We start from the raw sequence: 26,387 nt of genomic DNA, 5'->3' as shown, positions 1-26,387 counted from the left end.
TTTTCCAGAATCTTCTCATCACTCTTCTCATGATATCAGATCCACAGTATCCTCTTTTTATGCAGTTCTCGCTTTAAAGAATTATTTTTTTATTTAACTCCCATGTAGTCAGACATGACTTCCTTCAGGTGCCTTTTGATTCATTCCAATGCAGATTCTCATGGAAAGATACTGCCTCAAGCTGCCTTCTCAGTTTATTATCATCACTGTCTTACTGTTTCACATCTGCTCCTTCTTAGTCAGTGCTCTTACATGCATTATCACCTTCCTAGTCAATGTTTGATCGCTCTCACCATTTGAAGGCATAATAGTTAACTAATTTATAAACAAATTCTCAGATGCTGTTATGAGATACAATGTTCTTGTACTGTGAATTCCTTCCATCACATACTGCTTAACATGTTCATGCCAGACAATTCTCACAAGTGTAGACACGCTATGGCAAGTTCCCAAACATATTATTATTACACAACATCTCCAGGGAGTCCATGGACTCATTGAGGGAGGGCACTTGTTCTACAACTCTCTCTCTCTCCATCACCAGCATTTATTTTTTTTTGTAAAATTGGCATTTGTGAATTGTCTTAATGATATCAAAACTTTCAAATGCAACTCCCTCAATGAGTTCCTAATTCAGGGAGTCAGGAACTCATCAAGGGAGGCCATACTATTTGCACCAGCTGTCATACCTGTTCTTGAATTTATTCATGCTACTTGCACACATTTAATAGCAATCCATTCTAATCAAGCACCACTCTATGAGAGAAAAATATAGCCTTTACTTCATTCTCAACTTCCAAGGATGCCCTAGCATCCTTTCCCCATCCTCTATAAAATGAAAAATTCCATTCACTGAAATTCTGTATAACCTTTTCAAGGCCTTGTAAAGAGGCAAAATGACTTCCTTATCTTTACATGTCAAGGTTTGTTTCAGCATTGCAATTATTTTCTGAGTTGTATTTACAATTTTTGCTATATGACTCTTGAAGTTCAACTTCCTGTGTACTAAAAGTCCAAGATCTCTAGCCTGATCAGTTTCTTCAAGCATAATCCCACCAATATAATATGACATTGGATATCTAATCCCACCAAAGTGCATGACCCTACATTTATTAACATTAAACTGATAGCTATTTCTAATTGACCACAATTCCAGTCTATTCAAATTTATTCAAATTCAAATTCTATTCAAATTTATAATTTATTCTAGTCTAATCAGGAGTGCTACTGATACTATATATCAGTAGCACTCCTAATTACCCTACTTATCTTTGCATTATGTTGCATGTCAAATCCATTCTAATGTCATTAATGTACAGATTGAATAACAATGGACCAAGGACTGATCCTTGATGCACACCACTGGTTATCTTGAATCTTGCAGATTCACATCCTATACGCAACTTTTTGATATCTGTCAGTCAGCCATGCTCTTACCATGCCAATAGTCCATAATATCCTATATTCTCCAATTCACGCAACAGTCTTTCATGCAGTTTTCTGTCAAAAATCTTAGCAAAATCCAAAAGTGTCATGATGTATCCATTTCCCTTGTCTAACTCAGTGGTAACGTTATTACAGAATATGAGCACGTCACAAAAACATGACCTTCCTTAGTAAACCCATGCTGTTCATTGAAAAGTAGAGATTTTCTGTGAACCCATTTCTGAATGTGAATCTGAACCAACTTTTCCAAAATCTTCACCACCACTCCTGAGATAGTGATTGGTTGATAGTTGGATATGTCAGTGTTTGTACCACCCTTGTGCAATGAACACACTTTTAGTATCCAAGCTGTTATTCCATCAGTTGCTATTACAGAATTCTTATTCAGTTTGTGCAATAACTATAGTACTTCCTTATATGGCCTTATATTTTATATTTCTATTCATAATCCCCACTTGGTTTATTCTCCTGATCCTAGGTATGCAACTCTATACTGCCTCTCTCAAACAATTCCTGACTACTTCCCATGCTCTACTGACATTCTTTCCATGTAGCTTCTTATACCATTCAAAACTCCAAGCTGCCACTTAAGTTTATTATAATTACCAGTCAACATAAATCCTTTCTTGACAGAGAATTCCATGTTTAGCAATTTCCCAGTACAAAACTGCATGGTCACCTTCTCTAATTGGAAGCAGAATATCTACCTTGTTATATCTTCAGATGCTATTACCCGATCCAGAACTCTCAAACTCTTGGTCCCCCTATATAACATGTTTTTTCAAATAACTGTCCCTTAGCAATTGTATACATTTCATTTCTATCTTGTCATCCCCCTTGAGACTTCAATTTGTTCAGCCTGTATTCATTGTGCTAATCTGCCGATGTATGGCATCTACATCTTTCTGTTGACCTCCAATAATATATTTTGTCCTATTGGCCTTTATCTCACACTATACAGCCTTATACGAGCAATCTAAAATTCTCTCCAATTTCTAATTTTGTTGGTTGTAATTCTTCAGTTATCATCAGCAATATCCCACCTCCTAGTTTCCTCTATCTTCCCTCAAAATACAATACGCTTTACATTCTATCCCTGTAAGAAGTGATGGGCATCAGGTCTTAATGATGCCTATCACTTTGGCCAAATCAAGCTGACCAATGCCAAAAACTTCTCTCCTTTATTTCTGATACTTCTGGCATTTGTGTAAATGCATTTCACATATCCTTGGACCCAAAATTACTCTTGTGTAATGTCATTACCAACTTATTCGAATCTGAAACCTGTGAAATCACATTCAGCATTGCATAATCATTTGTTTACTCATACTAATTTATCCCAAGGGTGGCCAGATATATGCTTGATTGCATACCCTCCTAATATTGCTAGTTTCCCTGGTTTTGTTCCAAACTCTCACTAAACAACATTTTCTCCAGACATCTGACTCCAAAACCATTCAAATGTAGTCCATCAGGTATACAAGTCCTTTCATCTAACAAATTCACTCCATACATCTAGAAACTGCATTCCTTCTGTACAATATTCTCATATTGCATATTGACTCATTAGCAATCATGGCCCTTCTTCTCAACTCTGTCCTATCATACTGAGGCAGCAGACTCACAATCTTTAATTTCTTATTGTTCATTTTTGCTTCTTTCAACAACTCTTTCATATCCTCTGTCATTGGATGTTCCTCCCCCTTTCAACTGTTCCTTTTGAAACAATCTACTCTTTCACTTCTCTCTTCTGCAAACTAACAGCATCGCTAACATCCTTGATCTTCACACCTGGGAAATATACCTTCATCATTTTTCAATACTTTCTCCTTATTTCCAGTTTCTCACACTTTCATAATTTTACCATTTACTTTTTCTTTCATTCTTCCACCTGCTGTACCACATGACAATTGTTGTGTCGGAAAAAGTGATGAGTCATCCCTTTTTCCCACCCAACATTACGTTACCTCAGAAGAAAGGGATAAGGACATGCTTATGCCTCCTGATGGGAAATGTAACGAATAATGTCCCAGGAAAATGTAAATAACCAGATGTGTAAATTCTAAACAGTGTCAAGATAGCCCATATGTTTATTGAGATAGTAATTGTGAATGAATTAAAGTAGAAAGTTATGTAATATTAACAAGTAAATATGTATAAATTAAGTACAAGTTTTAAGACATGTGAAGACAGTTCGTAGCCACGGCGTCCATTCGGCTGCCACCGTATGTGTGACGACACCGCCGAGTGAGGGAGCTGCTTCGGAGTATAAAGGTCTCGGTGGGAGTTCGAATCGCTCTCTTATCTCTTATCTCTGATTTCTTGTGTCTTGTCTCCGAGGTTCGTCGGCCTAGTTTCCCATAGGAGAGCTATGTAGAGCTTGCTGCCACGTGTAGCAAGGATCTCCCCTTGCTATGCATGTTACATCAGTCAAAGCTGCAACTACAATGTGTTCACAACACATAAGGAGAAAGAGCCACTGATGAAATCTACGTCAGCGTATAAATCTATGTATGAGTGTTTTCGGTTCATGTAGAACAAAGGAACAAAGCCCACCATCAGAGGAGGTACGGTGAACAGATCAGAATACCTAGTCAAAGCAAGAATGGTAAGCGAAGATTTTCTTATATTAATGTAGGATTAAAGTATCCGTGGAGTAAAGAAACAGAAGTTAAGAACACACGCTATTTATGTTGTGCCATAAGAACAGTCTGCAATTTGGACACTTGTGTCTACTGTTAAGAAGAAAGCATATTAGGCTCCAGCCGAACAGGAGGCCGAGGTCCGGACTGTTTAAGTGATTTAAGAAAAGTAATGTCATATTTCAGAAAGCAATTGAATGTTAACAGATATTTTGGGGGAGAGAATTAAGTAGAAATAAGTACTATTGTCCTAGAGAATTACATGTCAGATTTATTGAATTGTCTAGTGTTTATATGTAATGTTTCATGTATGATATTATCAGGTAACTTAATTATGAGAGTCTGAGGATAGATATATGTACAGAAGTGAGGAATTTATGCCCAGTAAGAGATCATAGTGCAGAAGTTTAAATGTGTTTAATTAAGAAAGGGGAACCCAGACTCTTTTAAGGTTAAAAATTTAAATAACATGTATACTTGTCTTTGTGAAATAATAAATGTGTTTCTTTTTACATAATCAATTGAGTTTGTCATATCTTCTGCGGATTTGAATTACCGTTTGGAAAATTTCGTACCACGCATTTAAAGGGGAAACCAATAGTGATATGAGAATAGGGACCACGACTGCATATATCTTGATCCCTACAATTTTCTTTAAGTACTTTAGATAATGTATCAGAGTTTAGTTGCCGGCTGGTGCAGCCTTTAATCTATACAAATTTGTCGGCAACCGGAAATCTGAGATAGTAAGAGATATACAAAACTTAATGTTAACTGAAAGCTAAAGTAATTAAAGTAAAAGACAATTAAAGATAAAATAAAGGAAAACAGGGGACATAACACAATCATTTCCAATCACTGTAACACCAGTTTTGTCCTTTTTGAAGGACTGAAGGATGCTGTGAAACACACTATTTCACTCTTTACTGTCACCTCATCATCCACATTACTTTCAGCCACTTCTTTCATGCTCTCATTCATATTTCATGCACTCCTCTGTCTCTTATCTGCTATATTTTTAATTGGCAGAATGTTTATATGCAACAAAATCTTGTAGGATAATGTGCATGATGCACTCCTTAAATGGTGGCAAGCTGACATGTCTTTTTTTTTTTTAAACTAATCTATTTTAATTTATTCTCAGCCTGATAGTTTCAACCCATGAACACATGACTGTCCACATAGAGGGATTCCAATTTAATGCAAGCACTCTACTACTTCTTCATTCAAATTCCTTATTGTTATTTGCTGTTTTTGTACTGATGATGTATAATACACAAGACAAAATGTGCATAATAAATTTAATTTTTTATTGTGACTTCTGTGATTCTATAATTATGGTAATCGACATGTTGTCACCCATCTGTATGCAGCTGCCATTATTGAACAAGGCAAGATACACATAGACACAATATATCAGAAAAATACGTTAAACACCTCAACTTCAAAATGCCAACTACTTACACTCAATAATGATCAATCTAGGCAAGACTCACTCTAAATTTAAAATAAATACCCAATATCATGAATTTTGGGTAATTCAGGATTTGCCTTAAATGGACTTAAGTGTTGTGGTGGAATGACATTAATAATAATAAGAAGAATATCATCATTATTAAATACCAAGCGAGTATTTTACAGCAAAATTTCTAGACCTTTAACTCACAAACGGACATATGGATCATATTCATGTTATTTCAATGGTATCCAAATGTTATTTTAATTTTAATGGACACTTCATGTAAGCATATTAAAACTGGTAAGGTGGTTAACTCAAAATGAGCTGTGTGCATTTATTTTGAACTTAGTGATATAAAAAATAACATAAATAAATAATAACATGGAAATATAAATGAAATGTAAATGCCAACATCTCAAATCTTACATCAATTTATCTTATAATCTCTGAGTAACTTTTTTGGACAGCTTCATAATTAGAATAGTTCTGTTCTTGTTATATCCTAATAGCAATCCTTATTTCAGATTTTTTTTAATAGTCATGAATAACAAAAACATATTATTACCTTTTCATGAAGCACACCAGAAAGAGTGTCCACTAATTCTTGATAATCTTTCTTAAGTGCAGCATGATACTCATACTGGTCTGATGTTATCAACCTTCCATTCAGATCTAAAGCTTCTTGGCACACACTTATGAATTTCCTAATGGCAATTATAAAATATACCATAATTTAAATTTAAAAAAATATAATTTACTAACCGGTATACATTTGTGATTGGATATAATCAGTACATATCTTTTTTTCCCCTTCTTTATGAAATAAAATAATAGAAAGGAAAGAAGAAAGAGCTCACGGCAAGATGGAAATGAATTTATACAGTTACTAAGAGATAATTACCTGAAACAGCATGCCTTGGATGGGACCAGGGATGTGAGAGTGTAAGACCCAGTAATACCATCAGAACATTATCCATAACCATGTTAACAATTCTACTTCTGACTAGGAAATGTGACATGCAGTCTTGTGCTGGCAGGTTGCTCAACATGTGAAATTCTCAGTCAAGAAAGAGTTTATGTGGAACTATAAAGGTGGTGATTATGATGAACTTAAGTGGCAGCTTGTAGCAGTATCATGACATAAGGAGCTATAAGGAAAGAGTGTCAGTACTGCATGGGAAGTAGTCAGAAACTGTTTGACAGAGGCAGTATAAGACTGCATACCCAGGGTTAGGAGGATAAACTGATTAGAGGTTAAATGAATGAATAGTGATATAAAGCAGGAGTTGCAAAAAAGAAGATAGCATTCTGGAGAGAGAGAGAAAGAATATAAAGAAAAAAGTGACCACCATGCCCATGAGCAATAGAAAGAAGGATGACTAGTATAATAGGGAAGGACAAATCAAATCATGAAAGAAAATTACTAAGCTGGACAAAATAAATCCAAGAGTTTATATATATAGCAAGTAAGAGAAAATATTATTACTGATGTGAGAATTGAGGCAGACAAACTGGAGGTACTCAGCATATTGAAAAATATCAATGTGAATAGAGCAGTGTAACTGGATGGCATGTTGGCTTGTCTGCTATGAGAATGCACAAAGAGAAATGGCAGTGCCTCTGACAAACTTCTAATTTCTTAGGAAATGACAACGTAAACTAAATTATTAATTATAAAAACTTTAATTAATAACTATATATATTTCGTCAATGTTACATTGCCATCTTCAGAAATCAGAAAACAATGATATGTGCATGCAGGCACCACACTAAGCAAATGAGGCTGAAGAAAGGCAACTGAAGTCAGTCCTAGAGTCTTAAAAGGTGTCCCCTAGTGGACTAAATTGGGTTGTCTTGGCCACTGGGCTGACAATCTTAAAAAGTATGCTTCCCAAATTTGGGGTGGTCTCATGCACCCAAATTTGTTGAGGTTTTGGAAGTTTTTTGAGGCTGAGGCTGATTCAAGAAATAATCTTTTGTACCTATACTTGCTGCAGTGTAATAAAGTAGCCTTCTTCCAGCATATTCTGTAGTGGATGTCCAATGCATGGTCAGCAAGTCCTGAGTGGCTGTAGTCCGGATGGCATGCTGGCTTGTCTGCTATGAGAATGCACAAAGAGAACTTGTTGTAGTCCTTGTGTTCAGATATCCTGATATTGGCTGTCCTGCCTGTTTGGCAGTAGTAGGACACTTTGCAATTGCAAGGGACCTGTATACTCTAGGGAAAGTGGCTGGTCTTTGGTAGAGTGGATAAGGGATGCCAATTTCTTATGTGGTTTGTAACTAGTTGTGAGGTCATATTTTTTTAAGATTTTTGTTAATTTTTCAGATGTACCTCGGATATATGGAATGGTGATAGATTTAGAGTAATATCTGGGTGAGGGGGTGGTTGTGGTTAATTGGTTTTAATATTTTTTGGGAGTTGTAGACATTGGCTAAGAAGGTGTTAAGGATATGTTCAATAATTATAAGTTCAGTAATTAGGACACTGTTATCTGAGCTGATTAATTTTGTCCTGTTGTATAGGGTTTTTATAATCCCCATATTGTTGGGAGGGGAGGGGAGGGGTGACTGCTGGTGAATGTTTTTATAATTAATAATTTAGTTTACATTGTCATTTTCTAAAAAATTAGAAGAGTGTCTAACCAACGTATAAGCTTATCTACAAGAACTGCTCTGACAAAGTTGTTTAATCTAAGTTTTGGCACTGGCAAGGTTCCAAGGGAATGGAGAGAGAGCAAGGTAGTTCCATTAAATAAAGGTGATTTCTAAACAGAAATTGCAAATTACAGTCCAATTAGTATATCAGAAGTATAGTTGAAGTATTGAAAAAGTTGGTTCAAGGTAAAATTCCAGAATGGGTGTATAGAAATATGATAATCTACAGTAGGAAGAAGAGTTTTGTAAAAGGTAGGTGCTGCATTAGCAATGCATTCATATTTTATCATAAAGTGGCAGCAAAATTACATAAAGGAAATAGTTATAGTTATACCACAATACTGCTGGACTTTGCAAAGGCATCTGACAGAATGTCACATAAAAACTATCATAAGTTGAGCAAATGGATATGAAGTTGGTGGCAAGGATATGAGGGTAGAGGATGACAGATATCAGAAAGTAGTATATGGTGGAGTGGAATCAAAGCAAAGGTGAGTGAATGATTTAATAGAGTTATTTGGTTGTTTCCTGATGATGCAAAACTGGGGGAAAGAGAGGGAGAGAGAGAGAGAATAGTTGATATAGATATCCAGCAGGATAATTTAAAGAAACTGGTATTGCATGCAAAACGATAATGGTTGTCAATTTAATGTTGAAAATTGCAAGGGAAATGTAAGGAAATGTTCTGTCTCTTGACAGGTCCAATGGTATAACTCAGCAGATTCTCTTCCTCCAATTTCCTCTATCTCTTGCTTCCTCCTTCATTTCCTGATATCCTCTTGTGCCCATTATATCATCAAGCATCATTAGTCGTCTCCTTCCTCTTAGTCATTTCTCTTCAATTTTCCCTTCTATCATTCTTTTCAGTAGGCTGTCTCCTCTTAATACATGTCATATCCAGTTATGCTTTCTTCTTCTTCAACTCTTTGTAATACTTCTTCGTTGGTGATTTTTTCAGTCCACTTTATTTTCTCCATAACCACATTTCAAATGCTTCCAACATTTTAGCTTCTTTTTCCCAATTGTCCGTGTTTCTGACCCATATAAGGTCATACTCCAAATATAACACTTAATAAGTCTTTTCTTTAGATTTTTATTCATTTTATTAATAAACAAATTTTTCTTGCTATAAAATGCATATTTTCCTTTGTTAATTCTTTCTTTTATTTCCATGTCACATTTTCCATTTTCTTGTATTATACTACCAAGGTATTTGTATTGTCTCACTTGCTCTACACTTTCTCCATTCATCCTCACCTTAACACTTCATGGTTTCCTGGAGACTCTCATCACTTTTGTTTTCTTTGTGTTAATTTTCATACCACATTTCTTGCATATACTTTCAAATTTTTGCATTAGGTGCTGTAGTTCATCTTAAGTATTAGCTAATATTGCTTGATCATCTGCAAATCTGATATTTTGTATTGTTCTTCCTCCAATAGTGAATCTTCTTTTCTCTTCATCAAATGCTTCTTTTATTATTTCTTCTGAAAATATATTGAAGAGCATCAGTGAGAGGCAGCATCCCTGTCTTACACCTCTGCCAATCATACATTTTTTAGTTTTAGTTTTTCCTGCTTTTGTCTTTATTATAGCCATCTGGTTCATATATAATTCAGCTATTAGCCTTCAGTCTCTCCAATCTAAACCTATTTTGCATAACATTTCCTATTTCACCATGTCAAATGCTTTTTCAAGATTGACGAAACATATATAAACTTCTTTATTTACTTCTATATTCCTTTCGCATATGGTCCTCATTACTCCAATTGCATCTCTAGTTCCTCTGTCTTTTCTAAATCCAAATTGATCATTCTGGGGAATGATCAATTTGGATTTAGAAAAGACAGAAAATACTCCACTCTATTATACAATCGTTGATTTAATATTCTTAGCAGTACTTTGGAGGTATGTGAGAGCATGCTTATAGGTCTGTAGTCACTGCACTTAGCAGGATTGCTTTTCTTTTCAATTAGTATAAGAATACTCTCAAGTATTCTTATACCAATGAAATCTTTAGGCCATACTCCTGTTTTGTAAATGAGGTTGCAGAGTTTCCATGTTTCTGTTATACCTTTGTCCTCCAGTTGTTTTAGGATTTCACTAGGTATTCCATCCACTCCCTCCGTCTTTCCACTTTTTAATTCCTTAATTGCTGTTTCTACTTCTCTCTTTATTATTTCAGGACCTCTTTCTTCTGTCGAGATTTCATTTTGCTCTTCCAATTCAATTTTTGTTGGTCTTTCATTTTTTGCATAAAGTTCTTCGATGTATTCCTTCCATCTTTCACATTGTATTTCAATATCATAAATCAATTTTCCTTGCTTATCTTCTAATGGTAGATTTCTTATGCTTTTTTTAATATGTGTAATTTTATTATTATTATTATTTATTATTAAACAAGACCTCATGGAGTCAAAGACTCATCTAGGAGGTTCTTTTATCTCACACACATCTCATCATACCGGGTCTTAAACACATTCAAACTCCTTGCAGACACCACACTCTCAGGCAAGGCATTCCAATCATTCACAACTCTGCACGAAAAAAACCTGCCTCTCACTCCCCTACTCACACCCTCTTTATACAGTTTCCAGGCATGACCTCTGGTTCTCCCCTGATCTCCCACTATTCTCTATAGAACTTCTCCACCATTGATCCTATAACAACCCCTTACCAACCTGTAGGTCTCTATCATATCTCCCCTCTTCCTTCTCTCCACTAGACTCTGCAAATTACATCTTTTCAATCTTTCCTCATACTCGACATTCCAGAGGTCAGAAACTACCTTAGTCAGTCGCCTTTGGACCCTTTCCAACATCTCTTCATCCTTCTGAAAACCAGGTGACCAAATCTGGGCACAATAGTCCATGTGTGGCCTAATCAAAGCCTTATACAATGGAACAAGAATCTCCCTACTTCTACACGTCAGTGTCCTCCTCATCATTCCCAGAAGTCTTTGTGTTGTCTTCACAATTTTGGCGATGTATCCCCTAAATTTTAGATCCTTATCCACTATCACTCCCAGATCTCTTATTTCCTCTACTTCCAACAATATATTCTCACCAAGCATAAATTCTGCATCCCATCTTTGTTTTCCAAATTTTAAAACCTTACATTTTGCAACATTGAACTCACATCCCCATTTGCTTGCCCAATCACTCAATTTATTCAAGTCTTCTTGCAAGGCCACAACATCTTCACTACTCTTTATGGTTCGTCCCAACTTTGCATCATCTGCAAACAACTGAATATCTCCATCCAAATCTTTGCCAATATCATTAATATACAAGTTAAATAGTAATGGCCCTAAAACAGATCCCTGAGGCACTCCACTAGTGACTTTCCTTTTCCTGGATATTGCACCCCCATACACAACTTGTTGATACCTATCAGATAGCCAGTCTCCAATCCAATGCACTAATCTAATATCCAACCCCATCTGCTCTAGTTTGACTGTCAACTTATCATGAGGTACTCTATCAAAAGCTTTTGCAAAATCCAAATATATTACTGTGTATCCTTCTCCTCTGTCCAAGGAAGCAGTCACTTTATTGTAATAAGTAAGTAGATTACTAAAACACGACCTCCCTTTAGCAAATCCATGCTGTCCATCAAAGATTATACCATTGTTGTCAACCCAACTCTGGATCCTAGTTCTCACAAGCTTCTCCAACAACTTAACCACAACACCTGACACACAGATAGGCCTATAGTTTGATGCTTGAGTTCGATCACCTCCTTTATGAAGTGGCACAATCTTGCCCTCCTTCCACTCTTTAGGGATTTGACCAAGTGCAAGACTCGTATTAAAAAAATATGTCAAGGCAGGTGTCAACTCTCTGGCACATTCCTTCAGAATACGCGGTGATATATTATCAAGTCCCACAGCCTTATTTACATCTAGTTTACTCAACTCCCCAAACACCTCTTCCTCCCTTACAGTCAGTCTCTCCTCCCCATCATCAACTGTTCTTAATCTCTCCATGAAGTCACATTCACAAGTTTGAAAGATCTTTATGAACTGTTCATTAAGTATCTCCACCACACATTCTGCAACAGCTGTCTTTATACCATTTCCTCCAATCAATGTCATCCTTCCATAATCATTCTTTCTTTTGCTGGCTACATATCGAAAGAACTCCCTAGGATTCTTTTTAGCTTCATTAGCTAACTGCTGTTCATACCTCTCTTTAGCTACTCTCACCAACCAAGTCACTCTCCTTGCCTGGTCTTTGTAGAACTCATGAAATTGGTTACTTCCACTTCTCTTATGCTGCCTCCACAATGCCCTTTTTCTCTGTATTGCATGCTTAATCTCTTTATTCATCCATCTCACACCTAACTTATTTAACCTTCTCACCCGTGGTATACATTTAGACATTGCATCCACTAAATATTTTTTGAAAATCCCCCAAGCTGCATTGATCTCATTTCCAGCTAACTCCTCATTCCATGCTACACCTGCAAGCTGTCTCCTGAGCTCTTCATAATCAACCCCCTTGTAGTTCCACATATACCCTTTTTTCACTGGGGTCCTTGCACTGCTGGCAACCACCCAAGTAATCACCTCATGGTCACTTTCACCAATTGGTGGATGATTTGATACCTCATTGATAATTACATCCTCCGATGAGATGACCAAATCCAAGACCCTTAATCCTCTTGTGCCCTCTGTTACATACTGTCTGAGGTAGTTATCCCTCAAAAACTCAAGAAACTCATTTTCTTTACTTCCAGTTGCTATCTCTTCATTCCAGTCTATATTGCCATAATTAAAATCACCCATAATGATCACCCTTTTCTTATTTGCTTGGCTTATTTGACTATACATTTCACTATCACCACCATCCACATTACCAGGTCTATAACAACATCCCACCAAGTATTTGATTCTATTCACCTCTATCTCACACCATACTGCCTCAAAACCACTGGCCCCATTTCCCTCTTGCATCTCTACCTTGTATGGACATAACTCTTTCTCTATCATCAATAGCACTCCCCCTCCCTTTTTACCCCTTCTATCCTCACGAAACACATCATACCTTTCCATCTCTATTCCTGTCAGGATGTCATCCTCATCTAACCATGTCTCACTTATTCCGACAATCTCTGGGTGCATAGACGCAATTAGTGCAACCATTTCATCCGCCTTGTTTCTTATACTTCTAGCATTGGTATACAAACACAACAACTCATTTCTGGATCTACAGCTAGTTCCACTGATACCACTCACTCGATGTGATCTCTCCATGCTGGACTGGGGCCATTTCCCTTTCTGCTTCTTCATTTTAGAACCCTTTGCAATTCCATCTGTTTCCTTTTGATCCCTGATCATCCCATTACTTTCCTGCCTACACATTCTCTCACCTCCTCTTGGAGCATCCACCTTTCTCACGCTGTGTATCCCTGTCCACCCTGAGCCTCGCCGTTTCCCTGCTCCTCTTGCACACCCATTCTCTCATTTTCTATACTCATACCACTCACTTCCACATTCATTTCCACTCCTTCAATCTCTCCTGTCTTACTCTCCTGCTCTTCCACATCACTCCCCTCTCGATCTGATTCATTCTCTCTATTCACTTCTCTACCTTCCAGCAGCAGTCTCTCCAAGCGACTCACACCATAACCACTCAAATGCAGTCCATCGCTCCCATACAGCTCACTTCGTCCCTCAAACTCATTCCACACATTAACAAACTCTACTCCCATCTCCTCACACATTTCAGCCAGAATATCATTCATAATCCTTGCTCTCCGCCTCATTTCACCACAATCATACCTAGGCAACACACACTGACCACCCTTCCTGTCACACTATTCTCCTTTATCTTTCCAAGCAGTCTCCTGACATTCATTTTGACATGCTCTTTGTTCTCTCTCAAATCATTCGTACCAATTAATACAATTAACTCTTTTGCTCGTTCCCGCCTCATATTCAATGCCTCAATCACTCTACTCATTTTACCGCCTGGAAAACATACCTTGTGCATTTTATCCTCTAGCACACCTTTAATAATGGAGTCGCCATACAACGCCACTCGCTCATCTTTTGTTATCTCTTTCATGCCATCATGATTTATTTTAATAGTTTTGACCTGAATTCTCTCAATTTCATTCCGCATCCATTTCATTTCTTGCTTCATCCAATCCAATTCACCTTCTGAACCTCGCGACACATTCACTCTATCATTAAATCTTTCTAACTTTCTAACTCTCGACCCCCTCTTCTCACTTTCCCTCTCATTCATCCTTCTTTGTTTCCGTACTTTCGGTCCAACATACGTCCAACTTTCACTATCATTCTTCTCACTCTCACATATCTTTCTTTGTTTCCGTACTTTCGGACTAACATGCGTCCAACTTTCGCTATTTCTTTTGCTTTTTCAAACATTTTATCATATCGCCCCCTTTTAACCATTTCTTCAATTTCTTTGCATTCTGCTTTTAACCATTCCTCTCTTGCTTTATCAGTTTCTCTTCTCAGTTCATTATTTAATATTTTGTATTTTCTTCTTCCCTCTTCAGTGTTTACATTTTTCCATCTTCTCCTTTCCTCCATTTTTCTTATCATTTCATTTATTCAGAATCAGAATTAAGAAGCCATGGAGTAATCCATGGCTTCTTAATTCTTTTCCCTTCCACAAAACCTATCTCTTCAGCAGCTGTTTCACATATTAAGTTTTTCAGTTGATTCCATTTTGCATTAACATCAATAGTTTCTTCAGATATATCCTCTTTGTTTCTTATTTTATTCTCCAGTTCTTCTCTGAATTTCTTACCTGCATCTCTTTTGAGTTTTTCTAGGTTCCACCTTTTCTTGCTTTTACCTTTGTTTATTTTCTTAAATCTTATTCTTAATTCCATAACAAGCAAATTATGGTCTGAGTCAATATCAGCTCCTGGATATGTTGATATCCTTTTTACACTGTTTCTGTACCTGTTTTGTATTAACATATAATCAATCTGGTATCTTGCGATATCTCCTGACATTTTTCATGTATATCTTCTTCTCTTTGGAAGTTTAAACTAAGTATTACCAATGATTAGTTTATGTCTTTTACAAAACTCTACAAGTCTTTCACCTCTCTCATTCCTTTTTCCAAGGTCATATCTTCCTGTTATTTCCTTCTCTACCTTTTCACCTACCACTGCATTCCAGTCTCCCATCCAGATGGTACACCTTTTAGTTCTGTCTTCTTCCATTATCTCTTCTATTTGATTATATATCTCTTCTACTTCATTTTCATCATAGTCACTTGTGGGCATATATATCTGTATAATCATTATGTCCACAGGCTTTGCTTTCAGTTTAATCATAATCACCCTGTCACTTTTATGTATCATTTTTTCTACTGAATTTTTAACCTTTTCATTCAACACAAATGCTACTCCATTTTTCACCCCGTGTTCTACAGGAATATATAATTCTATAACCATCACTTTCGAAATCTCCTATATCTTCCCATCTAACTTCACTTAGACCAACCACATCCAATTTATTCCTCTTTATTTCTTTCTTCAAGTTCTCTAATTTACCAGCTCTCAACATTGTTCTTACATTTCAAGTTGTCACACATATAGTTTCTATCTCATTCTCTCTTGGATGTCTCATTTTCTTCCTATTTTCCTCAATACTTGTATCATATTGATGGTGTAAAAATCTCAAAATCATTTTACTTTTAGGTTCACTTTTTACAGTGTTATGTAAATTCCACATTAATGTGGAATTGATGAGAAATTAGTTTTTGTTATATGATAATGTTATATTTGAAGCTTGATTGCTCCCACTATGTTATTCCCCACCTATATCCAATATATATATTAAAATCAGCTGAGGAGTAAGATAACAATGTATATCACATATACTATATTTTTCGATTTATAAAATGCACTGTTGTATTGGATGCATAACATTTTTCATGTCGAATTTTTTTTGGGAAAAAAATTCTTTGCAGTATAAGATGAACAAATTATGCATAAAATTTTTCATGTGAATATGAATTTTTTTTTATTTTAAATTTTAATACATGTATTATCCATTTATTAGATAAAAAAACAATTATTCCTAAAAAATCATCAAATCATTAAAAAATGTATTATCCATTTATTAGATAAAAAAACAATTATTCCTAAAAAATCATCAAATCATTAAAAAATGTAACATAATAATATATATATTATATAATAATATAAACAAATAATTTTTATAAATTTTTAATCTTCTTTTCAAATCTTTATTCATCTTCACTCTTTAAATTTTCTGAACTTGATTCTTCATCAGAAACCAAGTCATTGCTGTCTTGAAATAATAAGTCATCCTCTGTACTGTCAAGAAAATTACTAATGGCACACTTTTAAAAAGATTTGATAATTTTGGGTTTAACTTCACATTCCATGAACTCTTTACCCAATTTTCACACCTGTGAAATTGTAGCCTTCTTTCTCCTACCTGTTGGAGATTACATGCAATTGACCCATTTATCCTTTCTAAATCCTTGAAATGATTAGTTTATTGATACATCTAAAGGTTGAAGCATGGAGGTGAGCCCTCCTGGGATTACAGCTATTTTTGTGTTCATTTTGCCGAGTTCATTCTTAAGAGTTTCAGTTTTATGGCATCTAAACTGATCCCATACTAATAAAGCAGGTTTCTGACATAAACTGTCAGGATATCTGGACCACACCTTCTTTATCCAAAACTTTATCCTTCCTCATCCATCCATCTTACTGGGCGAATATGAATGTCAGCTCCTTTTGGAAGCTTGTCATTGGGCATTCTTTTTCTTTAAAAATTAAAAAGATGCCAACTTTGCCCCTTTTTTTAATTTTTAAAAGAAAAACAGCACAGCACAACAAAACAATAATATATATATATTTTTTTAACCTTTGGAGCCAACAGTCTTGTTTGAGGGCACATCAAAAGTAAGAGGCACTTCATTCATATTAGCTATCTGCGAAAACCCAAAACTGTCTTGTTTTCTAGAATTTATAATGAATCTGTAAAACTCAACAATTTTATTTTCGAATTCATGTGGCATTTTTTGTGACATTTTTGCGTGCATGCATAAACCATTTCTATTCATAAATCTAAAGCACCATGATGGTGACCATGCAAAATCAATTTTGACCAACCACTGTAACGGTTGGTCAGTAACTTTAGCCAACCATGTAGATTGTAGTGCAGCTTGTTTCTTGTATATATGTGCATGCTCCAAATGATGACATTGATATGAAGGTTGAAATGTCAAGTGTTCATTTTGGTTTAGATTAAACTAAAGTTTTGCTCTAACATGATAGTTGTCTCCATAATTTTTGATAATGTATTCTGATCACTGTGTAAGCATGAAAGAAAGGAGTCTCATCATCCATGGAGATGATACCCACAAGCATTGCAATCAGTAAGCTAAAGATACATGTTTCCCTTTTGATCAATTGGCTGGCCTTTTTAAAGAGATGCAGAGACAGTAATCTTATTCCTAATTGCATCAAGCTGAAAACGAAATTTACTTCCACTAAAGCATTTCATATCTATGCATTCACAGAGAAAGCAGTACTTAGAGAGCAAATTCAAACAGCCCGCAAAAATCTAGTGATGACTCAAAATCAGGTTTAAAATTTACAATCAGAACTCTCTAGTTATATGAATCCAGATATTTTGAATGTGTGCTTAAAAGAATCACTGACAATTTGCTAAATATATTCTAGAAAGTAATAAAGAAAAACTTAAGGTCAAATTTCATATTTTAAAACAACAGCAAAATTTGAATGCAAAATTCTCCCAGAATATATAGTGTTCCTAAAGTACACAAACAAAACATTCCACTTCGGCCGATAGTTGAAGGAATAGACAGCTCTAATTATCACCTAGCCAAGAAATTAGTATCAACACTCAAGGAGTTGGTATGTCATTCCCCCTCCTATATAAAGAACACACAACACTTTATAAGCAAAATTAAAAACATAATGCTTAGCAAAGGTGATTTATTAGTCAGTTTGACATTTCTGCCCTTTTCACAAATGTAATAATCAGTGACACAATTCTTCTCCAACAGAACAAATTTCTGCCCGGCATTATGGCCTTCTTTGTCCATGTACTACGTTCTGGTTACTTTGTGTGGCAAAATAAATTTTACCTACAAAAAGAACATATGGCCATGGGCTCACCGCTATCCCCCCCCAATTGTTAACTTTTATATGGAAGATTTTGAGCAAAGTGCTCTTGATTACTTTACTCTAAAACCTACAGTGTGGCTTAGATACGTTGATGATGTTTTCGTTATCTGGCCACATGGTCGAAAAAACTTTAAACACATTCCTTAGCCACCTGAACAAACAACATGAACACATACAATTTACTATTGAAATTGAAAATCAGAACTTGCTCTCGTTCTTGGATACACTGGTCACGTATCTTCCCTCAGGCAGCCTATCCTTCATGGTTTACCACAAACCGACACATACTGGTCAATATATACATGCTAACTCATATCACCACCCGTCGCAAAAATTTGGCGTCATTAACACCTGTTAAATTGTGAATGAAACTATGTTGTGTAATTTATTTTTTTCATTCACATTTAACATTGCTTATTATGTATTAATCATGATTTGTATAAAAATTATTTATTATTCCTTAATTTAGGATTACTATTTAAATATTTATTCTAAACTTAACCTACTATTAATTTATTAAACAATAATATCTGTAGAATTTACGATAACTAAAATATATTATTATTATTATTATTATTATTATTATTATTATTATTAAAACAAGACCTCATGGAGTCAAAGACTCATCTAGGAGGTCCTTTTATCTCACACACATCTCATCATACCGGGTCTTAAACACATTCAAACTCCTTGCAGACACCACACTCTCAGGCAAGGCATTCCAATCACTCACAACTCTGCACGAAAAAAACCTGCCTCTCACTCCCCTACTCACACCCTCTTTATACAGTTTCCAGGTATGACCTCTGGTTCTCCCCTGATCTCCCACTATTCTCTGTAGAACTTCTCCACCATTGATCCTATAACAACCCCTTACCAACTTGTAGGTCTCTATCATATCTCCCCTCTTCTTTCTCTCCACTAGACTCTGCAAATTACATCTTTTCAATCTTTCCTCATACTCGACATTCCAGAGGTCAGAAACTACCTTAGTCAGTCGCCTTTGCACCCTTTCCAGCATTTCTTCATCCTTCTGAAAACCAGGTGACCAAATCTGAGCACAATAGTCCATGTGTGGCCTAATCAAAGCCTTATACAATGGAACAAGAATCTCCCTACTTCTACATGTCAGTGTCTTCCTCATCATTCCCAGAAGTCTTTGTGTTGTCTTCACAATTCTGGCGATGTGTCCCCTAAATTTTAGATCCTTATCCACTATCACTCCCAGATCTCTTATTTCCTCTACTTCCAACAATATATTCTCACCAAGCAAAAATTCTGCATCCCATCTTTGTTTTCCAAATTTTAAAACCTTACATTTTGCAACATTGAACTCGCATCCCCATTTGCTTGCCCAATCACTCAATTTATTCAAGTCTTCTTGCAAGGCCACAACATCTTCACTACTCTTTATGGTTCGTCCCAACTTTGCATCATCTGCAAACAACTGAATATCTCCATCCAAATCTTCGCCAATATCATTAATATACAAGTTAAATAGTAATGGCCCTAAAACAGATCCCTGAGGCACTCCACTAGTGACTTTCCTTTTCCTGGATATTGCACCCCCATACACAACTTGTTGATACCTATCAGATAGCCAGTCTCCAATCCACAACCCCATCTGCTCTAGATATGTATATGATGTAACGAAAAGTATTATTATAATTAATTCTATACGTAATGAAAAAGCTGATTAAGTAGCTCAAATATTCTGTTTATTCTTATTTGTGAAAATTTAATGTTATGTAATCACTTATGTAAGAGTAGAGCGTTGTATTACATTAGCGAAATATTTACGTTCATGCGTTGTCATGGAGACGCATGAAATAAACAAGCATGAGTCGAAGAGTGCGTGACCTTGGAACCAGAAAGGAGAAAGGGAGGCAATAAGAATTTTATAGAAAGAAAAGGGAAGAGTTTTGCGGAGCCTGAAGTAGGATATAAGCAAGGAAGTGAAAGAAAATTGTAAATTCTTTAGGGCAGAAATTCAAGAGCATAGTGTTTAGAAGTAAGCAAGAAACGTAGTGAATCTTATACTCAGCTGCAAGTGAAATCAGCTGTTGTTATAGAGGAAAATTGATGTCGTAATCGGATAAATAAAGAACTGGGCATTCAATGGGAAATTCTGATTAGTTCCAGTTAATTTAGGATTACGTCTTAATTCTATGTTGCCCTGAGAAGAATTATAATGAATTTAACTAGTTGCAGGAAAGTAAACAAGGAAGGATATTAGTACCTTATCGCTGTTTTTTTAGAGTAGTGAAGCGCGATTAACAGTAGTTCAGTTAAAGCGTTGGAGAATTTTATTTAATGTGTTCCGCTAGCTCAAATAAGTTAATTCATAAGTGTGCTTGCAATAAATTGATGTATTGAAGATTGTATCTGGTAAGAGTAGTCATACATGTTTGTTTATTCTAACATTAACTATAGCGTATCTTCGAAGTTCAAGGTCCGAAATAAGATTGCTTGGAATAATGACTACCTTGATTAGTGCCTGCTGTGAATTTAAACATTAAGTACAACTGATAGATGTGTGCAGACTGATCAAATGAGAAGTTTTGTTTTATTAACTTGAATTAAGAAAATTTATAATTTTGAAGCAGTGAATTGTATGTTAAAGTTTAGAACATTGAATTGGAATGAGTGACTTAGCAAGATGTATTAATGTATTTGCTATATATCGTATATTAAATGTTTTATTTTGTTAATCTAAATATTGTGTTTGCCTGAACTCCCTTTTATTGCACCGTTCATAAAAAATTCGAATCTTGCGGGTGCCCCAAGTAGAATAATAATAAATGATTCGGCCTAATGAGAAGACTGCTAACTTAATTAAGAATTGATCCTACTATTTTATATAGACTAATCTAAAATAGGGTGGCGCAGTATAATTATAAATTTCCCTACTTTTGGATCGGTGATCAATTCGCAATTAGTTATTTTATTTATAAGAGTGACTTGAAACTAGATGGTAAATTAGAACACAACATGAAAATAGAACATCACGACACACCCTTAAAAACAGAGCTATAACAATTTGCTCTAATCAACAAGTTCTTAAACAAGAATTTAAGCATATTAGCAACAACACATTTATAAATAATGGCTATAACAAAAATACTATTAACAAAGTTCTTCATAAAACTTCATCAAAAAAGAATATAGATTACAGTAAAACCATAGCCTTCCCATACATTAAAGGGTTATCAGAAAATATCAATAGAATCCTACACCATTATAATCTTAATGCCACTTTTAAACCACCTATAAAATTAAAAAACATATTCAACTCCTCTAAGGATCCTCTCCTCCTATTGGCACATCCTGGAGTTTATTGCATCTACTGCACCTGTAACTTACTTTATATTGGTGAAACGTAAAAAAAGAACACGAAAGACACATTAAATATAACAATTTTGGTGAAGCAGGCCTCTCAGATCATACTTTCAACACTCTACACCAAACTGATTGGAAAAGTACCTGCTCTTTACACCATACAAAAACCTGGTATGAAAGAAAATTTAAAGAAGCCTGTGAAATTCTGATTAACTACCCTAATCTCAACCATAATGGTGGCATAAAAATTCCAAGAATTTGGATGGCACATATTCAGCCTACTTAGTTTCCAGCATACTTTAGGGCTTTAAGCAATTTTCAGCTTTTGTTGGAAACTATTCCATACCAATTGGTTGAAATTTATATGTATAATCACATAGTTTTATATATATATAATTATAAACATGTTGCTCTCCAGCCCAATTTAATTTTGTAACCTAATAGATAATAATAATAGGACTCTAGCTTTGATGTAGTAAAGTTTTTTTTTTTCCCCTCACCAGAGGTCAGGCCAATAATTGTGTAATGGTTGGTCAGTAACTTTAGCAAACCATACAGATTGTAGTGCAGCTTGTTTTTGGAATATACATGTGTATTCTCCAGATGATGACCTTGGTATGAAGGTTGAATCATCGAGTGTTCATTTTGGTTTATATTAAACTAAAGTTTGCTCTAACACAGTAGTTGTCTCCATAATATTTGATAATGTATCGATGATATTATTGGCAAAATTATTTGCCAATAATTTTGCTTGTTGAATAATTACTTTCGTAGATACACAGCAACCCGATTTTTTTTAATCCATTATCCAAGTTTTTAACTCATTTTCAATTTCTGGCGTTTTTGCTAGTTTTATGCAGAAATTGTGTTTTTTAGAATTTGCTTCTATTAATTGCTGCTCTTGTTTCTTCCAAGTTTGTACAATTTTTTTCTATAAGTGCTGCTTTGCTGCCCTACCTCCATTCCTTTTTGCATAATCAATCACACTATGCTTAAATGCAATCATATAGTTATGTCTGTGCTTCATAGAATCCATGGGTTATAAAAAAAATTAAATATAATAATGTATTGATTACTAGTTTAAATGCATTACTGTTAACGACCATGCAACTATTCAAGCTGATCATGCATTACTGACAAGTGATGATGCACCGTAACTGAGCATACATAAAAAACACATTGGTGTATAAGACACACCAGTTTAGACACATTCAACTTATGGGATGCATCCTAATTTTCAGATAAATTTTATGTACAAAAACACATGTCCTATAAGGTGAAAAATAGGGTAATTTTATTTTAGTTAGTTAGAATGTTTCAGATTCATATCCACACCAGTGTATTGCTTCAAGGATCAACTTGTGTATTCAAAGAATAAAGCTCTAGTATATATAAAAAATTAAATCATTTACTGTAAACATAAATATACCTAAAATAGATACAAATTCTTAGTACTTCACTATATCTCTCTAAGAAAGTCTGACATTCCTTATAGAATTAAAATTAGTAAATTGATTTCTACTATTCTACATACTACATATAAATAATTACATAGCCATTCTAGGAATTGCACAGCGCGAGCTCAATAAAATATATATCTTTCACTCTCTGACAGTTAAATACAATTCTCAGTTGTTACATCAAATATTTTACAAAACAAAATGAACAAAGCATTCAGCTGAAAATTCTGTTGTTTCACTTGGCACTATGAGAATTTCTTCACATAGTCCCCAAAGGACCATACAATAGATATTAGAAAATATTATTATTATTATTATTATCCTAAGGCACAATGGAGTCACAGACTCATCTAGGAGGTCCCTTTTGTCATACAAACAGCTTATCATATTGTGCCTTAAACATAATCAAATTCTCTGCAGACACCATGGTCTCAGGCAATGCATTCCAATCATTCACAACTCTCTATACAAAAAAACAATATATTCCTTACACAAATCTTCCACTTAGTCCTTGGTTGACATTTTGCTTTTGGCTCTCTAAGTAAGTGAAGCACCTATCCAACTTTTAAAAATTGTTTATACAGTTCATAATAGGTTTGTCTCTCTTTTGAGTTCTTGGAATAAGTCCTTCAAGAACTTGCATTGGTATGCCATTTGATCTGCTGATATCACTAAACCACATAAGTTGTTTCCTTCAAATCTTAGTTATGATATTATCTCTTGGACTGGCGAATGAACTGATTCTTTGTCTTACTTCAAAATTTATGATGTGATAAGTGTATGGTACCTGTAGGAGTCATCTATAGCACCTCATTTCAAATGCCAGCAACCTCTTTTCATCTACTTTTATATAGAAGTCTCTTGCAAGTTATTTAGCTTTGATTTTTAAGCGATGACTATGGTATCACTTAAGGTTCAGAGGCTTCAATCCTTTCATTTGCAAAATTAACATATCTATACATTAAAATATCAGCACCTTATATCTTGTATTTAAATATTAAATGAAGCATAATACATGAAATGAATAACAGGTTTCATTACTGATGAAACTTAAATCTAATCACATATTATATTAAAGAATATATGCTGTTTAAAGGAGGTTGGATAAGGGGAGGCAAGGACTGAAGTTGATGTTTTATATTAAGATGGTTATTTAGAAGAAAATTCAGGAAATTACCTAAGCTAGTTTCTGAAATTAAAACATTCAAGGACCTTACCTATATACAGCTTTCAATTCCATTACCATTTCAGGAGGGTATTTATCAACTTTATTTTCTTCTAAAAATACATTTGCATATGCTAATGGCCCAGCATTAACCTAGAAATATAAGAATAAACCGAATTTGCCAGTTTTAACCATTTTCTTATGAATATATAATAAGTGACAGTATTTCAATTCTTGTAAATGATAATTTTATAGACTACAACCAACTTTCATTATAATTAACTGTTAAAGTGAACCCATTCATTATTATACTTTTGCACAAGCAGTACTGGGTGAAAGTATAAATGAAAGTAAGTATAACAGTGAAATAATAATAATAACATCAGTGGTATTTATGATAAAGTAGATTCACTACAGCAAACAAGCAACCATAAAAGTATTATGTTGAAAGTTTTTTCCCTTGGTTATACTATAAATTAAAGATGCCAAGAAATTATATTCATAGTTTAATCCTTTATCCAAGGTTAAGCAAACAAAGTTTGCATCTGAAATATTTTCAGGACGGGGCAACTTGTATATAGAGGCTAATGATTTCACATCACTTGCCTTAGTATCCCATAATGCAAAGAGCATATCCTTACAGACATATATAATGCTATGCATTATGGGAAGGGTCACTACCCAGACCTGTTTTGACCATTATTGAGGTCTCATCAGTGGGAGTCAGACATAAAAGTGATACCAAGGTTGAAGTAATATTTCCATATTCCATTGTACCTAAAATGTGTCACACCTTATTACTGAAATACTCTGGATTAGAGATAAATGTTGAAAGTTTTTCCACTTGGTTATACTATAAACTAACGATGCCAAGAAATTATATCCTTAGTTTAATCCTTTATCCAAGTGTAAGCAAACAAAGTTTGTGCATGAAGTAACTTCATGACTGGGCAACTCACATATAGAGGCTAATGACTTCACATCACTTACCTTAGTATCCCATAATGCAAAGCACAAGTGTAAGCAAACTTTGTTTGGTTACACTTGTGCTGAGTCTTATATCAATTATAGAGGTATCCATTGATTAATGCGATTGGGATGCAGAATTTATACTTGGTCAGGATATATTGTCGGAGGTGGAGGAAATAAGAGTTCTTGGGGTGATAGTGGATAAGGATCTGAAATTCAGGGGGACACATACCAAAATTGTAAAGACAACACAAAGACTTCTGGGAATGATGCGGAGGACACTGACTTGTAGAAATAGGGAGATTCTTGTTCCATTGTATAAAGCTTTGATTAGGCCACATTGTGCACAGATTTGGTCAACTGGTTTTCAGAAGGACAAAGAGATGTTGAAAAGGGTCCAGAGGCAACCGACTAAGGTAGTTTCTAACCTCTGGAATATCAAATATGAGGAAAGATTGAGAAGATGAAATTTGCAGAGTCTGGTGGACAGGAGGAAGAGGGAAGATATGATAGAGACCTACAAGTTAGTAAGGAGTTGTTATAAGATCAATGCTGGAGATGTACTACAGAAAATAGTGGGAGATCAGGGAGAACCAGAGGTCATCCCTGGAAACTGTATAAAGATGGTGTGAGTAGGGGAGTGAGAAGCAAGTTTTTTTCATGCAGAGTTGTGAATGATTGGAATGCCTTGCCTGAGAGTGTGGTGTCTGCAGAGAATATGAGTGTGTTTAAAGCATGGTATGATGAGCTGTGTATATGATAAAAGAACCTCCCAGATGAGTCTTTGACTCCATGGGGTCTTGAGTAATAATAATAATAATATAGTAATAATAATTAATTTCATATGCACTTGATCTTTCCCGCATATCAAAATCACGTTAATCAAATATAATAATCAATGATAAAAATTCAATTCGTTCATGATCGATTTCTGTATTAATAATCAGTTTTATATGGTACTCTTTTAGGAAAGATGAAAAATGAATGCAAAGTAAATGTTTAATAAATGCTTGTACCTACATTAGTTACTGCAATTTTTTTTTTATCAAAAACACTATCAAGAGTCATTT

The 26,387-nt window shown here is 35.0% G+C and overlaps 1 protein-coding gene across 1 annotated transcript in view; it reads right to left on the bottom strand.

Annotated features, from left to right (window-relative positions):
- The window catches only part of Ziz (dedicator of cytokinesis protein Ziz), an 826,359-nt gene that overhangs the window by 12,939 nt on the left and 787,033 nt on the right, over positions 1 to 26,387 (bottom strand). Inside the window, exons 49-50 of the mRNA XM_090414187.1 lie at positions 24,401 to 24,501; positions 6,113 to 6,251 (exon numbers count right to left, since the gene is read on the bottom strand). Of these exons, the coding sequence (XP_090270313.1) occupies positions 6,113 to 6,251; positions 24,401 to 24,501 (240 nt within the window). The remainder of the gene's footprint in view (positions 1 to 6,112; positions 6,252 to 24,400; positions 24,502 to 26,387) is intronic.

Source organism: Typopeltis vanoorti, chromosome 24 (genome assembly GCF_054136105.1).
Source record: "Typopeltis vanoorti isolate ZY-2024b chromosome 24, IOZ_Tvanoo_1.0, whole genome shotgun sequence".
Lineage (NCBI taxonomy): Eukaryota > Metazoa > Arthropoda > Arachnida > Uropygi > Thelyphonidae > Typopeltis > Typopeltis vanoorti.
Note: the sequence above shows the minus strand (reverse complement) of the source record. Positions and strands in the feature narration are given on the sequence as shown.